At 45.9% G+C, this 17,077-nt stretch overlaps 1 protein-coding gene across 1 annotated transcript; it reads right to left on the minus strand.

The window, feature by feature from the left end:
- Positions 1-13,143: 13,143 nt before the first annotated feature.
- On the minus strand, positions 13,144-16,845 carry ADRA2A (adrenoceptor alpha 2A). The gene has a single exon (XM_084846279.1). It carries the CDS (start codon positions 15,766-15,768, stop codon positions 14,398-14,400), a length of 1,371 nt encoding a protein of 456 aa, XP_084702405.1. The 5' UTR covers positions 15,769-16,845; the 3' UTR covers positions 13,144-14,397.
- Positions 16,846-17,077: the final 232 nt, after the last annotated feature.

Below are 17,077 nucleotides of genomic sequence, written 5' to 3' on the forward strand. Positions count from 1 at the left end.
AAGTCAAGATTTCACCAGTGCCTAGCACACAAGCCGGTTGGCCAAACTGACTGGGCTTTGGGGGGTGCAATGCCCTCGAGGGGGGTTGGGAGAGGCCAAGGTGTCACGTGCATGTGTGGGAACAGGGAGAAGCTACAGCTCTTTGCTTTGAGAGTTTCTGTGGAAAACTTCAGATTTTAACTCTTGTGTAGCACAAAACCCACTGGGCCAAACTGTCTGAAATTTTGCAGGTGGCCTCCTCTCCAGAGGGTTGGAGAGGTCTCCAAATTTCATGCCTGTATCATAAAAACTGAAAAAGCTTGTATTTTCTCATGCAAATCAATGGGAAAATGCCCCAAACAGGTGATCCGGATATCCAAATTTCACTTCAGATTTGGATCTGAGTTGGAGCAGGAAGGGTCCGAATCAGCCTGAAGTGGATTGGGGTCACTTCAGACGATCCGAAGCAGCATCCAAAGCGGATTGGGGGGTTCATGCACAGCCCTAATTGCTGCCTTAAACAGTTGACTGTCCATTATAGTCTCATTGATTTCAGTAGGGTATCCAGTTCAATCCCATGTTAAGTCCCAAATAACAGTGCATAAGACTGCCATTACTTATAACTAATGCTCTGCACCAGTGTAGGCTGGTGGCTCCGATGTCAGTGGGGAGGTGAATCTTCTGCAGGCTTCAGTCAGAAACAGTCAGAACTCTGAAAGAGCTATCCAACCTTGGATAACTCCTTTAGAGTACTGACTGAATCCTGGAGCAGATTCACCGGCCCACTGACATCGGAGCCACCAGCCTACACTGCTCTAGACTGTGCCAATTTGGGTGGGGGTGGGGGAGTGGAGAGAGAGAGATTATATAAAGCAAGAAAATCTATACTTCCAGGAGACAATATAAAGAGTTCTTCGTTTTCCTATGTGAGGATTTACTGAGTTGGCCTGATCTTTGATTATTATAGCATATTTAAAATGAAGCAAAATGTTGCTCACTATGGAGAGGTTTTAAATGAGTTATGAATATGAAATCAGTAAATGGAACAAATGTGAAGGCTCTGAAGCCTTAAGGGTTCATACTGTAGGTGGAGAGAGGTATTAATTTTAGCATTATTTGTTCAGAATTAATATTGGAGCAATCCAATGGGGGAGGGGGGAAATCTATGGCAGACAAACCACCTCTTCCTATGTCCTCCCAGGTTCACACTCGGGGAAGAAGGTGCGGGGGAGTCTCCTTCTTTTTGCCCCCCTTCTCTTCTTCCCCTCTCTCTCTTTCTCTCTGACAGCAAAAGAGAAAGGACACCAGACCTTTCCACCACTCCTATGGGGAGGCATCCGAGGGCAGAGCTCCCTCTCTGCTGCAGAGAAAGAGATCTGCTGTATCACCTTTCCCCAATCTAGATGTTTGGACTACAACTCCCGGCATTCCTAACCATTGGCCATGCTAGATGTGGCTGCTGGGAGTTGGTCCAAAACATCTGGAGAGCACCGAGCTAGGAAAGACTGGACTCTCTCTATGGCATTTGGGACACCCTCCCAGGGGCAATAGGTTTGCACCCTAAGTGTCCGAAACTTGTATTATATACTTCATCTGTAGTATAAGATGGGTAATGCATTTTAAACTTTAATAGTAAAGTAAAACATACACCAGTAGCAAAGCAAGAAACACAAACTCCCAGCCCCATGAAAGCAAATGAGAATTAATTCATTTAAGTCAAGAAGCCTAACGGTGGTATTTTTTCATACATTACCAGGAAATGTAAACAATGTGCAAAAGACTCACACAGCCTTTTCTCATACCATCTGTATAGTGTGTGATGTACTTCTTCCCACCCACATCCCAATCTGGGCCTAAGATGGGTGCATTCCAGCTGTGCTTGGAATACATAAATCTCTCCAGAAGAGGGGACACAGGAGATATAGGAGTAGCCATTTCATACCTTACACTCAAAAGTGTAAAAAGGGAAGATGTGAGAGTGACTCATGCAACTTTTATCAGCTTTTTTTTACCATGTGCAAAGCCATTCTCAGAAAACTTAAGAGCAAGTACACTGCTGGTTTAATATGTGGGGGGGGGGTGCTAGCTGCAAAATGTTTAATTCCTGTGTTAACTGAAAAAAGCAATAAGGTCAAGGGGACAGTATATTGGATCTTGGGACCCAAAACACTAGACTCAAATTTCATTTCAGACATATTATTTATTGTATTTTATTGTTTTAAATTGCTATAAAAGGTGTCCCCAACCAGTCGTGTCCGACTCTAGGGTGCGGTGCTCATCCCCGTTTCTAAGCCGAAGAGCCAGCGCTGTCCGAAGATGCTTCCGTGGTCATGTGGCCGGCATGACTGAACACCGAGGTGCACGGAACGCTGTTACCTTTCCCGCCGAGGTGGTACCTATTTATCTACTTGCAATTTCTTGCTTTCGAACTGCTTAGGTTGGCAGGAGCTGGGACTGAAGACGGGAGCTCACTCCGTCACGCAGCACTCAGGTCTCGAACTGCTGTCCTGCTGACCTTCCGGTCTGCAATTCAGCGTCTTAACCACTAAGCCACCGCGGCCCCTAAAAATTGCTATACCACCCTGCAATCAATGATGGGCAGTATAAAAATCAGTTTTATTTATTGTAAGATAGGCAGATAGACAAGACAAACTTGCTGGGAAATTGAGACTTGCTTAGATCCCCCTATCTATAAAATGGTAATAGCAATGTCCTACCTTGCAGGGATATTGTTGGGGGGTGTCAATAAGATTATTTTTGGAAGATCCTTTCCCTATTATTAAAGTATCGGTTTCTACAGATCAATTGTTCTGCAAAGCAAAACCGATGGGTATCCAGAGTCATGTCCTTCCATAGCTTATCACATCTGATTGAAGGGATAAACCCTATCTAAAGCTGAAGACACTCAAGTGTTCTAGTAGAGCACAACATTGTGTTATTAACCCTTCCTATTCAATGCTGAGTATACTGAAATTCCCAGTAATTATGCAATTTCCCTGATAATCAGTTCCTTGCCGAAGTAATCAATTCAGTGGCAATAGTAGGTACTGGACAGAATAAAATGCGTAATGTAAGTTGTCGAGATCCATCAGAAATCACATCCATTTCAGTGAAGAATGCCAAATGCTATTCAGGCATTTTGGCTGAGAAACATATTAAGCCCATACAAGGAAATCACAGAAGTTCAGTTTGAAGTCAGCCTTCAACATCAGTGGCAACTACCCTATTTCCCACTTGATACAGTCTTCCTCTAGATGCCCTCCAGATATTTTGAACATCAACTCCCATCAGCCCCAGCTAGGATAGCCAATGGTCAGGAATGCTGGGAGTTGTAGTCCAAAACATCTGGAGGACACTAGTTTGGGGAAGGCTGCAGTAGAACGGCAGGATTCCAAAACTCCCACTTTTCATCTGTAACCATGATGAATTGGCTGTCTGGTTTATTTCCCCTGAACAGAAGACAAAATGTTGCATGCTACCGTGGTCTGAAAATTGTTTCACCTCTTGCTCAGAGTTAGTGACAGCAATGTCTAATATGACATTGATTCACAGGGAGGACAGGAAGTACGTGTGCCTCATCTTTGTTTCCCTTGGCCCATTTTATCCAAGAGATAACTTTTATATATTGTTCTCCTCTCTCCTACAGAGAAATGCAAATGCCAAATGCAGGGACAATTTGCCTGTTAGTGCAAAAGATGCAGCAATTCGGTTTCAGATGAGAAAAAAACAGAAAACTGGGCAGAGGAGTTGAAGGAGGAATGGAGTACCTTGGGAGAGGGCCTGGCTGGTTGGAATACTGAACAGGAACAGCCCACACTGCAACATTTTGTTGCAGGACCCATGTGTCATTATCCTTGTCACTTAAGTCATTGCACTGACTTCATGCCACAGCTCATATCAACTAAAGAGTACCCACCCCTTACAGCATATGCCTTTCCTCATCTCCCACCTTTCCATCCCTACTTGCTCCCTCAGTTCCATTAGTTCATTGGCTATCTGTCCTATTTTCGCTTTCCCTTTCCCATCTCTGTGCTTTCCACTCATTATGCTTGGAACAGCATAATGAGTGCTTCCTGTCTCTGTTCCTCTGGCTCCTGAAAGTCCCACCTCAAGACCCATTTCTAAGGGAAAGATTTGCCTCCATTATCTTAGCCTCACCTGATCTGCTCCTGTAAAAACATTTCATGTCGCACTCCCCACTGTGGTGTAGTCTCGGTGTCATGGCTCCACCACCTTGTGGCAATAACGTGGCCAGTGGCCCATAACTCTCCCTCTGGATTCATCCACACTGCCCCACTGTGGCAAGATTTTTCCCAACACCACCATGTCTCGCAATAGCATGGAGATTCCCTACACAATGGGGGACTAGCCACATGGGAAGCTGTGTTACACCACCTCCATGGGGAAAAGATGCACATCACTGCCACCATGTGGGAAAGAAGCCTAGCGGAGGCTGTCTTGTCACCACCCCTCCCTCATTAGAGGGCAGGCAGATGGTAACGGGAGAAAGGGCCTTTTCTGTGGTGGCACCTAGGATTGCTTGCCTGGTGTCTCCATTGGTAAGTTATAGGCAGGGCTGCCCAGAGAAGGGGCAACTGGAACAATTTTCCCCAGGCCTGCAAAGTAAGCCCCACCACCTCACCTCCTGTGCATACTGTTGGCCCTTGCCTCAGCCCGGCTACCTTGCTCATTAGAGCCCCACACATGGCTCCTTACAGGGGGCAGCAGCAGGACTCCCAACATTTTATCTGCCCCAGGCCCGATAAACCCTCTGGACAGCCGAGTTCTAGGTGCCAGGCAAATCTTTTTCTTTTGCCCAGTCCTTCAACTGAGCGATTTCAGTGCTCCTGAGTCGTGTTGCTTTGTGCTATTCTATGGTGTTTTAGTGCCTGCTGCTCATTTTTCTCATTTGCATTTGTATTGATATGTTCAGGGTTTTTTTGTTTTGGCAGCTGCTTTGAAGACTTCAGCTTAAAAGCTGAGCAGGGTATACTTTCTTTAAAATTGTCATCATCCCTGTACTGATAACATAAAGACCAGCCCTTTCTCAGCTAGTTCCTGGATTCATGTAGCACACAACTAGACGTATCCCAGGGGGAATCAGATAGCTTCCAGTATCCAGTTTGCAACCATGCAGACACTGCAGGTATGACACACTTAAAACTCAGCTGAAACTGAGATGTTTGCATGAGCTCTCACTTAAAGGCGCCAAGGGCAAGAAGCAGCGAACACCGTCTGAGTGAACAAATCAGTGAAGTCTCAATGAAATGTTTCACTGACTTGTCATTTCATATCTCTGCAATTTATCGTCTCCAAGACTCTATTTCATGTTAATGGCTAGAGCAGTTAAAATACGGAACGGGAGGTCCTTATCCATCTATTTCCACTTTGATTTTTGTGTCGCCGTTGGCAGAGAAAAGACAAGGATCCTTCACGCATTTATGCGCTACATTTTCCATAATTCTTGAAACATGAACAGCCAAACCAATTTCTGTTCTAAGTAAACCCCACCACACACACACACACACAAATCATGTAACAGTGGATAAGAGGCTGGGCAGAGTTTTCTACAAGAGAAACAGTAACTGAGATATGTCTGCCAGGGCACAGATAGCATAAATAATCTGCTATCTGAATAAAGTAATCATCTGTAAGGACTTTGAACTTTCCAAGAGATGAAAAAGCAACGAATTACTGTTAGGACTACCACCTTCCCCCAGTTATCAGCCAATCTTCTCCATAAACAAAAGTATTGCAGGATTCTCCTTTGGATTAGAAAACATATAGCCAGAAGCCCTCACACCACAGCAGACACATCTGCACAGGGCAGACTTTTCATTGGCTCGTACAGGTTCAGCATAATGTGACAGTACAGAAACTTCAGACAGTACAGAATTCTACAGCCAGACTTAAATCTGGGATCCGCAGGACTGACATATGAGGCCAATTTTGTTGCAGCTTCATCAGCTTCTAGTTTGTTTCTGGTCTCTATCCAAGGTGCTGGCTTCAGCCTTTGAAGCCCTAAATGGCCTAGGATCTGTATTTGAGGGATTGCCTCCTCCCATAAGAACCTGCACAAGACCTCTGCTCAGTTTCTGAAGCCTCGTCCCTTCACCAACAACAATGCAGTAAGTGGGACAAGAGAGATGGCCTTTTCAGTCATGGCACCTAAACAATGAATTCATCTCCCAAGAGAGGTTGGTCTGATTCCCTTTTTCCTAAATGCAGAACCAGAGAGAAAGAGCTGCTTTTTAAACAGGCTCTTAAGACTGTTTTATTCCAGCAGGCATTTGTTTTAGTACGGTTGCTGATAATGGTTTTCATAATGCAGTGTGTCTGTGTTTCATTTTATCATTAGGATTGTTTTCTAATTCTGTTGTGACTTAATCTTTTTATTTGTAAGCTGCCTTGAGTTTGATTTTACCAATAGCAAGGTTGGCTGTAAATGTCTAAATAAAAAACAATCCTGCTGTGCTGCTGTTTCTTCATTCAAAACATATTTGGATGAGCAGAATAGCCAATCTTCAATACAATGTGGTCGTTAGTACACTGTTTGGATGTAAATTCTACTTATTTCAGGAGAATTTTATTTCCACGAAATCCTGTAACCTCTAGAAGCAAGGCAGACCTGTGCACACCTTCCTACACCTGTGGCTACGTACATTACAAATACACAGGACTGAATCCAGACTAAGTTATGCCATGCTTGAGTCCCATTGAAATCAATCGGAATTAAATTAGTCATCACTAACTTGTCCCATTGAAATCAATCAGAATTCAATTAGTCATCACTAACTTGTCCCATTGATTTCAGTGGACTAAACCATGCAACTGACTGGTTCTAGCCCAAAGTGCCTATACAGAAGCCTGTTTATGGCATCCCAAATGGGTGTACGTGTGGTCTAATAAGTCATATGGTGGGTGTGTATCACAGTTGCCAGCTGTGCTGCTGAATACAGCAGGCTTTGCAAGCAGATTGTGTTCTCTGGATGGCATAAATGTGTTTAACATTCAGTGCTGATACTCATTCATTGGTGGAGCCTAGGCATATATACACCACAAATGCATATTTGGTTTTAAACAAGTGCAGCTGTCATGACTCTGCCTAAAGATTTCATCAGGCTGCAGCAATGGACAAGGGGAGCAGAGGCAGCAACAGCTCTGCTGAAAACCCAGTTGCGTCAGGCTCATCCCACCTCCATCAACTGTCACCAGGCAGCAGCCCTTCCATCAGGCTGCAGTGTGGAAGAGAAGGGAAGCAGGATCACTCCACTGGCTCCGCTGAGAGACTAGCAACTTTGGGCTCCTTCCCTCCTTGAACTGTTGCATTCTTGCTGCTCGTTACATAAACTTTGTGTACCTCAGTAGTGCTTGAGTTTGCTTTTTTCCTCCTCCGTCCCTCTCTCGTTCCCTTTTGAGTCGGAACCCTGAGGTCAGGGACTGTCTGATTACTAAGCTGTGTCAGCCTCTCTGGGAGCCTTTCCAGCTGAATCGTATGCTTCCAATAAATAAAATAATACATCTGGGAACTATCCTTTGAAAAATCTCCTGAGAATACCGTAGCCCCATTCACAGAACTATTATTTCCCAATGAACCAGATTAAGCCCATGGTAGGAGATATCAATCAAGGGCTTAATCTGGTTCATTGGGAAATGATAGTTCTGTGAATGGGGCTAGGGTACTGAACAACAACAACAAAAGGAAATATCAATGCAATGATAAGGAGACTGCAATGACAAATCTTGATAAAATAGTTAAGAGCAGAGACATCACACTGACAACAAAGGTCGGCATAGTTAAAGCAGTGGTATTCCCCGTAGCAACCTATGGCTGCGAGAGCTGGACCATAAGGAAGGCTGAGCGAAGGAAGATGCTTTTGAACTGTGCTGCTGGAGGAAAATTCTGAGAGTGCCTTGGACTGCAAAAAGATCAAAGCAGTCCATACTCCAAGAAATAAAGCCAGACTGCTCACTTGAGGGAATGATATTAAAGGCAAAACTGAAGCACTTTGGCCACATAATGACAAGACAGGACACCCTGGAGAAGATGCTGATGCTAGCAAAAGTGGAAGGCAAAAGGAAGAGGGGCTGACCAAGGGCAAGGTGGATGGATGATATTCTGGAGGTGACGGACTTGACCTTGGGGGAGCTGGGCGTGGCGACGGCCAACAGGAAGCTCTGGCATGGGCTGGTCCATGAAGTCACGAAGAGTCAGAAGTGACTGACCGAATAAACAACAACAGGAGATATCCCCATGGGTGTTTTTCAGGATAGTTACAAATGTGAGCCTATTCCAGTGTCTCTGTCACCAAATATTTATTTAGTCCCACCAATCACATAGTATCATGGCTCTATATAGAGCACAGATGTGAGGCAGTTCAGCCTAGAGGGCTTGCCATCCTCAGCAGCACTGGTGCAGAGGGCCTAGGACTAAGGGAGAAGTACTGGGGACAGGGGTAGGATTAAGGAAGGCAGCCAGGTGGCAGTAGTAGAGCAGGCCAGGTGAAGACGGAGATATTCAGAAAAGCCTTTAGAACCTTCTGAAAGAATCCGAAGAAGGCTGTCCTACGAACAAAGAGGTGGAGCTGTCCCAATATGACCAGAGTCTTTCAGTTGACTGATATTCACCTCAACAGCAGGACACAAATCTAACATAGAATCATAGAATAGTAGGGCTGGAAGGGGCCTACAAGGCCATCGAGTCCAACCCCCTGCTCAATGCAGGAATCCGAGTCAGAGCATCGACATCATTGTCATTGACAAAGCATTGACATCAGAGCAGAACATCATTGGCATCATGAAGAACAGAAATCTGAGGAACGAAGGACTGACTTATACAGTCAACTCCGACACTTGTTTGGCAGGGTCTCCTTTTCTTCACACTCTTAAAAATCCAAAGTGTGACAAATGTGGCAAACGCACAAGGCCTGTTCAGGCATTCAAGCCTTCATGCTATGAGAATCACGTGAGGGGAGAACAGGGACACCATCACCTGTTTTGCCCCCTCTGTGGCAGCACCCTGTTTGCCTCCTCCACACATTGGAGGACAACAGTTGGCAAGGGGGAAGCTGCTCAAGGGGAGAAGCCCCCCCCATCCCTGGAGAACCCCACATGGTCAGGGTTCTTCTAAATCACCTGGGGAACCTACAGGTGTAGAGCAGGTGTCCCGCTTTGGACTTTGGCCTTCCAATGTGTGGAGGGTGGCAGGGCCAGGTGACAGGGACTTGATGGGGGCAGAAGTCAAGGCCAGCAAGTGCATCCCTGCATTCCCCTCATCATGCCAGGGCTAGAATGCCTGAATGGGGCTATAAAAAACACACACAAAAGTAGCCTTGTTGGTCCATGAGGGGGGAAAAATCCACAGTCAGGCAATACCTTTATTAGGACCAAGAAAAAGTACACAAAACGTGCAGGCTTTCAACTTCCTCAGAATTCTTCAGCAGGCAAAAAAGCAGGGGATAGGGAAAGAAACAAAGTCCAAAAAAGTTGACCCAGTGTTAGATAAACCAAGTCTCAAAATGGAGATTTGCAGTCTGAATGATTTAGCCAGTGGTAGGTGTTGCAGGTATCAGATTACAAATGACAATGCATTGTGGGAAGCAGGAGCAATGGCTGATCTCCATTCCTGAAAGCACAAATGGCTATGTTTGCAGACTTATCTATGCTACAGATCGATTGGCTACAGCTTCCTCTTGGGTGTAGACTTGGTGGCAGCCCCATACTTGCAGCAGCATAATAAATGAATTGGCCCTTCATCATCGCTGACTGAGGTTATGTTGTTCAGACTCAGGTAGCTGGTTGTATTTTAATTTTTATTCATTTTAATTTATATATTGCCCAATGGGCAGATGCCCTCAGGTGGTATACGATCATAAAAACCCAAACCAACAATAAAACAAGGAGGCTTATACTAGGGAAATGTGTAGTATCAATAGAGTATAGCGTGATTTGAGCATGAGAGACAGAGAGAACAATATACATTGGAAAAAATCATGGGTAGAATCCCTAGGAATCAATAACAACATTATGAGAGCAACGTCTTTGCCGTTTATAAAGAGAATGACTTCATTATCTGTTTTCCTATAGGTGTGATATTTTCTGGCTAACTTTTGCATGCTAAAGAGAGACCCAATTTTGAGGGTAGGTAATTAAAACTTGTAATCTCTCAGTGTTGTACAAATGTATTTTTCCCCCAACACTACCTGGCATCTGGCTGAATGCAAGTGCTGTTTTTACTCCTACTCTAATCGTTTCTGCTTGCACTTGTGACCCAATTAATCAGCAGTCTATCTGCAGTTTAAATACTCAACTGGAACAATGTTTCACTTGAGAGAGAGAAGGGAGGGCGAAGGAAACACAACCAACTTAAATTTGCAAAGAGTAAATTGTCCACACAGTAACCCCTAATCCTTGTTCTGTAAGAGGAACATGAATGGCCTTGCTGTGCCACAAAAAGAGAAAGCAAAATAATATCAAAGGCTTACTTGTCAATCTGTCAGTGCACAATGAACCAAACCATTGTTCTGTCTTAACATGCGGCACAACAACCACTTGTGCAAACTACAAGCTATTGCAGTATGTGCTTTAAAAGGTCAGTTCCCAATTTGCTGAGAAGTCCTTGAACCTATGAGCAGCTTAAAACACAGATAACTGAGATTTAGCATGCTTTTTTATGTGTAAACGTTTTAATTTAATTTTTTAAAAGCTATTATGGCCATTTCTGTTTACATGTACCATTCTCTTGAAGAAGAAGAAGAACACAAATGGTATGGTATATTGATGTGGTGGTTGTACCGGGTGCAACTTTGATTTTAAAACCACATTCTGGGGCAGGAAAGAAAATCCAGCGTAAGGCATTTTCTATTTGTTTCATAAATGCATAGATTACGCTTAATAGTGACGTCCTAAAAATAGGCAAGCTACATTCCTCACACAAGAATCTTCTGGCAGAGGCCAAATAACTTTTCACTGAGGCTACTAAAGATGAACTGGCTAAAACATTGTGATTTTCTCCTGCCTTAAGTATTTGTCACCCCAAAACAAGAGTCTCATTAGTGCTTCAACATACACAGAGCTCCTGGGCACAGACAGCCCCATTAATTTCAATGAAAGGAGAACTTCTGTATGTGTAAAGGAATGTGAATACAGAATTCCTTCCCCCATTGAATGTAGCAGAGCTGCTTTTGTGGGTAGAAGAGCTCCATCTGTGACCCTATATACCACGCTCATTATTGTTGATCATAATGAGCATTACCATTATTATACTCAAGAGCTATACCACACTCATAAGAAATCACAGCATCAGGGCGCAATCTAGAGACAACTTTGGTAAGCACATTTCACTTTCTCTGGATATGTCCTTGTAGCTTTAAGTTACTGTTCTGGTAACTTAAGGACGCAGATTCAAAAGACCGTGCTTCCCATTTTTAGGTACATTTCAAGATAAATCAGGGGCTGGAAAAAGTGGTTTTCCTATTTAAAGATGTGGTTTGGGGCCATTACTCTATGATTACTCACTGGATTCTAATTAAGTAGTTAAACCCCTTGCCAGCCAGAAACTTTTAAGCAATGGAGGCTGGTGGCTACAATGTCAGTGGGGCAGTGCATCCACTCTGGGTTTCAATCAAGACAGAGCACCTTGGGTAGCTCCTTTAGAGTTCTGACTGGTTCTGACTGAAACTTGGAGCAGATTCATCATCCCGCTGACATTGGAGCCACCAGCCTCCACTGCTTTTAAGAGACTAGTACCTCAGCTGTAAACTGGCCAATCTGGCCTGGAACACTCAGATAAGATAATGCGCTAAGGAGCTGTGGTGACATACTGAGCCCACAGAACTATGCAGGCAGCTTGCCTCAAACGGAAAGTAAAACGTCTCCATGTCTAGTCCTTTTCTTTGTCTGGTAAGTGGTGAAGATTAAGATTCAGATAGTTCAGATATCAGTTGAGATGAGTGAGGGACATTACACAGGTTTTGGTTGTGGACTTTTGTTAATAATGACATCTTACTGCCAAAAAAGAAAAGGGAAAAAAAAAAGGGTTATCACATTCTAAACGTCAGCACAAGGGGAAAAATAAATACCAATATCCAGACCCTGATCCATTTCCAAAATTTTGTCTTGGCATTGCTAAACCGTGACACCTTGCAACAGAATCACAGTGGCAACATCAGCTCCCCGTTTGGGGACACCATGCTGGTGTAGCCGTTGGCAGACCCCGCTGTGTAAGCCCTCACTTGTGTGCTCATGCACAGTTGAGAACATGTCTACGACTCTGTATATAGCAGTATGGGGTTCTACAGAAAGGTTTTCTTCCCACTGAAAAATTGTTCTAAAAAAAATAATAATCTGTAAATGCTGTATTTCAAACATTCTATGTAAACATTTGTATCAGGTTCTGCAAGTATAAAACAGTGTTGAAGTCGTACACAACTAATACTTTTGATGCTAAAAAGCTAAACCGTCCCCCTCTTCTATTGGTGCCACATTTGACAGCTCTGCTTTATTAGATTGCCGAGGGCTGTCAGACAAATGTTTCAGACCTAAGAGGCACTGCCTAGATTGGATGCCTGTTCTTACAGAGTTAGTGAAGGTATAACAGTTTGAAATAAGGGCCATCCATTATGTTTAATAGAATGGTGACATTTTTAGAAAAAAGGCTGACCTTCCAAAGGAAGAGCATCCCTTAAAATAAGGCAGCCTTCCCCAACCTGGTGCTCTCCAAATGGATTAGACTACAATTCTCATCATCCCCAGCCAGCAGCACCAATAGTCTTGCTGACCAGGGATTATGGGAGCTGTACTCCCACCCATCTGGAGGGTACTGGGTTAGGCAAGACAGAACTACCTTACAGTTGTGAATGTGTTTCTTACCACCATCACCCACCATAAATTATTGTGATCAGTTTTATTTAAATGAAAATATTATCATAATGTTTAGAGCAGCCTTTCCGGACCCGGTGCCTTCTAGATGTGTTGGGACTACAACCCCCATCATCCCCAGTCACACCTGGAGGCCACCAGGTGGAGGAAGGCTGGTTTAAAAGATGTCCCTGAATCCCCCACCCCCCTTTATAATTTCAGGATGTTTGTATTATGGGACAAGGAAGTTATCTGCAGTAGATGCTTTCTAGAAAAAAAAATCAGGAAGATAGTTAATATAATTATTAACTCTTTTTCCTGTGCCTTTATGAATTTTTACATATCACAAACAATAAAATTACACCATTCATTTTCTCTCTCCTTTATGTCCATGCATAATATTCACCATAGGACAAATGAAAAGATTATACCAAATCTGAAACTGGAAAAATGAAAACTGACATTTCAGTAGGTACTCACAGCAACAACAACAACAAAAAAGTGTCCCTGTGCATGAAAGGAGTTTTCTTGTGCAGCACAGCTAGCACAAATGAAAATTTTAAAAATCAATGTAAATCAGGTAGCACTGTAAAACAAAGGGTTTCATCTATCATATTATCTATTTACAGCCACAGGTAGGGGAAATAAGTTAGCATTGAACATATATCAGTGGAAGGATATAGAGGGAGGAGAACTTTTTATTAACCCTTGGAGAACCGGATTGCTCTTGGGTACCACAAGTCAGAAAGCAGCTTCTATGCCGGTTGTGGCACTTTTAATATTTACTTTTAATATTTGTTTCTTTCAGTTGATGGCAAAATAGGAGATACAGCTCTTTAACAATACTCATAAAAAAGACAGCACAAACATGAAATAAAAACAAACAAACAAAATTATATATAGGGAGTACAATAAAACACTGGTCATTGTCAAGCTTATGTTACCAGTTTCATAGCCCACAATCCAACACCAAATTGGACATCTTGGTATTTAATACTATCATGTTTTAAGATTGATGAGATGGCTCCAGTGCTTCATTCAGGTGTGTTGTTTTGTTTGTTTGTGTGTGTGTGTGTGTGTGTGTGTGTGTGTGTATATATATATATATACACACATTCAACTTCCCAAAAGCAGTTTCAAAGCTGGTTTCTCCTACAAAAGTTAAAGATGTACAGAATAGATCTCAAAAGTGCAATACTGTAGTTTTACAAGGATTTCAGGGACACTGGGAGGGAAAATAAAAAGTGTTTCTGAAATATATGACTTCTCCTTTCAGCTCTGTTGCTTCCCTTTCCCACCCCAACCAGTTTGTTTCCATGTGTAATGAGTCAATTTTATAAGCGTACAGAAACAATACCTACAAACAGGTCTTTAAATCCATCACTGGGCAGGAACCCATCCACTTGGGCTGAGGTTGTGCACTAATCTTGTAATCATTTCTTCTCACCTGAAGTCTTTCAAGAGTCAAAGCTCACTAATCAGATTTAAGAGGTCAGCCACTTCCAAAATCCAGCCAGAGCTGAGCCTAAGAAAAACGACAAGCAAAGCCACATCGCTTCCTCAAACAATCCTTTTTCGGTCTATTCTGCAGAGGATCTTTTTAAAGGACCTCCTGAAGTCATGGTTGAAGATGGTGTAGATGACGGGGTTAAGGGAACTGTTGCAATAACCAAACCAGAAGAAGAACTTGAAGAGGGTGTCAGGCACAGGGCAGCTCTTGCAAACAGCGGTCAATGTGTAGGTGAAGAAGAAAGGGAACCAGCAGACCACAAAAACCCCAATCACTACTGCCAGCACAAAGGTGAAGCGTTTCTCTCGGTTCTGCCTGCCCCTCCATCGGGAAGCTTTAGCGTTCCTCTCCTCCTCTGTTCGACTGGGCAAACTGTCCCCAGGCTTAATCTGGCTTAGCTTGGTCTTGCCCTTGCCTCTTTGCGGCCTCTCTGGCTTCTTGGATGGACGATTCTCATTGTGTTCCGAGGAGGAGGTGTCCTCCAAGTCTATGCCATTGACTTCTTCCCTTTCCTGGTTTCCTCCTGCCACTGCTGCCTTGTCCCCATTCAGCTTGGTCATAGCAGGCATGTCCTCCTTGTCGGCCAGACCATTCTGCCTCCTCTCTGTGGCTTCCCCTCTTTTGCTGGGAGGCACACGAGTTCTCCTCTTCGCAATCTGGTAGATACGGACATAGACCAGGATCATGATAAGGCAGGGAGCGAAAAACGAGCCAATGCTGGAAGATATGATGTACCATGTCTCCTTGTTGATAATGCAGCTGGGCAACTTGCTCTCTGGTTTCAACTCTGCTTGTTCGTTAAGGGGACTGTCGGTCTCACCCTGCTTCATGATGGAGATGAGCGGTGGGAAAGAGATGACCGCCGACATGACCCAGACGAGGAAGATGATGCTTTTGATGCGACGGGGCGTGCGCTTGAGATTGTACTCAATAGCCTGGGTGATAGACCAGTAGCGATCTAGGCTGATGGCACAGAGATGTACAATGGAAGAGGTGCAGAACAGTACATCCAAGGCCAGGTAGATCTCGCACCACACCTTGCCAAAATACCACTGGCCCATCACTTCATTGGCCAGAGAGAAGGGGATGACCAGTGTGGCCACCAGGATGTCGGCAGAGGCCAAGGAGACTAGAAAGAGGTTCTGTGGGGCCTTGAGTGCCCGGCTAGTGAAGACGGCAATGATGACCAAGACGTTGCCAAAGATAGTGAAGAGCATGAGCAGCGTAGCGAGGAAGATGAGGGCCAAGGTGGTAGATAAGGGATATGGAAGGCCCTCTTTCTGCTCACCATCACTCCCGTTCAGGCTCCCGTTGCCATCCATGTGCTGGGGGTAGCTGTTTTCCTGCAGTGGCAGAGAGTGCAGGTGCGCCAGGGAAGAGATCCCTCCTCTCTCAGTGAACGGGCTCTCCAGGTTAAACATCAACCCCAGCTCTGTTGTTTGTTGACCCCAAGACACACCCAGCGAGGAGGAGGAGGGAGGAGGAGGAGATCCCGGTGTCTGGTGGATCTAGCCAGTCTGATCTTTCTTGCAGGGATTGGGAGGCACAGACAAACCTTAATCCAATAAGCTGCAGGAACAGCTGCCTCCAGCTTCCACAGTCCCCCCGCCGCGTTTACTACATCGATGACCAGCAGCAACACAAAGGGGAGGGAATCGGCTCCGATCCGGCGGTCTCCTCCGGGTCTTCCTTCGGCCAGCAAAGCGCGGATCGATTCTGCCCTCCCCTGCCCAACTAGATCACCTCCAGGCAGATCGGTGGAGCGAAGCAGATCCCTCCTTCCTCATCTTCCCCGGATTCCCCAGCCTGGAATGGGGAGGTTCCTCACGGGGCCGTTCAAGGCAGCCGGGCTGAGAGACAAAAGTTCCTCCTCTTACCTCGGGCCGGAGAAGGGGGGGCGCGCGGAGAGGGGCCAAAGGACAAGGCGGGTCGCGGGGGGGGGCGCCGTGTGCTTCCCCGCTCAGCAAAGCCGACCCGAGCCTGGAGAAACGCGGCTCAGTAAGTCCCGGGGCGCGTGGGAGAAGGGAGGAGCGGATCGCCGAGCACCGCTGCCGCTCCTCGCCGGACCCGCTGGCTCCGGGCGGATTTCTGCTCGCTCGAAGAGCCGGCGCCGCCCGCTCAAGCGCTGTCTGCCCGGCGCCCGGTTCGCTTTATAGCCCGGGATCGGTCCGGCGGTACCGAGCAGTAGCGTCAGCGCCACGTGGGGACAGCCCCCCGCGCGCTTCCCCGCCTCTGCCGCGCTCTCGCTCCCTAGGCGGAGAGGCGCGCCGGCCCGGCCGCTGCCGCCGCTCTGCCGGAAGATCGCGCGCCCTTTTCCCCCAGCGCCCGGCCCGAAGGCGCGCCCGGCCTCCACCTGCTCGCCCGCCCGCGGCCGAGCGCACGAGTCCGGCACGCCCAACTGCCCTCGCGCAGCGCTGCTCCAAGCGCGCCCGGCGACACGCCTCCCTGCTCCTACGCGGATCCCCGGCTCGCTCGCTCGCTCGCACGCACGCCCAAGCACGATCACAGTCGCGCGCGCACACACGGCGGGATACCCCGCGACACGCGTTCTCGCCACACGCGCCTCTCCCTTCCGCACGCTTCTCCACTGGACGCCTACCGCACCGCTCGCGATCGATCTGGCCCCCCGTGCCCGCCCCCCTGCCCCGATCCAGGCAAAGTTATTTGTTTGCAATACTTGTATACTGCTGCATATCCAGAACAGATTTCGGAGCGGTGAACACAAAAGAT

The sequence above is a fragment of the Heloderma suspectum genome, chromosome 3 (genome assembly GCF_057233095.1).
Source record: "Heloderma suspectum isolate Gila_16-S chromosome 3, 16-S_ref, whole genome shotgun sequence".
Taxonomy (NCBI): Eukaryota; Metazoa; Chordata; class Lepidosauria; order Squamata; family Helodermatidae; genus Heloderma; species Heloderma suspectum.

Excerpts from the sequence above, each read along its gene's own strand:
- ADRA2A (XM_084846279.1), bottom strand. The coding sequence starts at position 15,768 with ATGTTTAACCTGGAGAGCCCGTTCACTGAGAGAGGAGGGATCTCTTCC.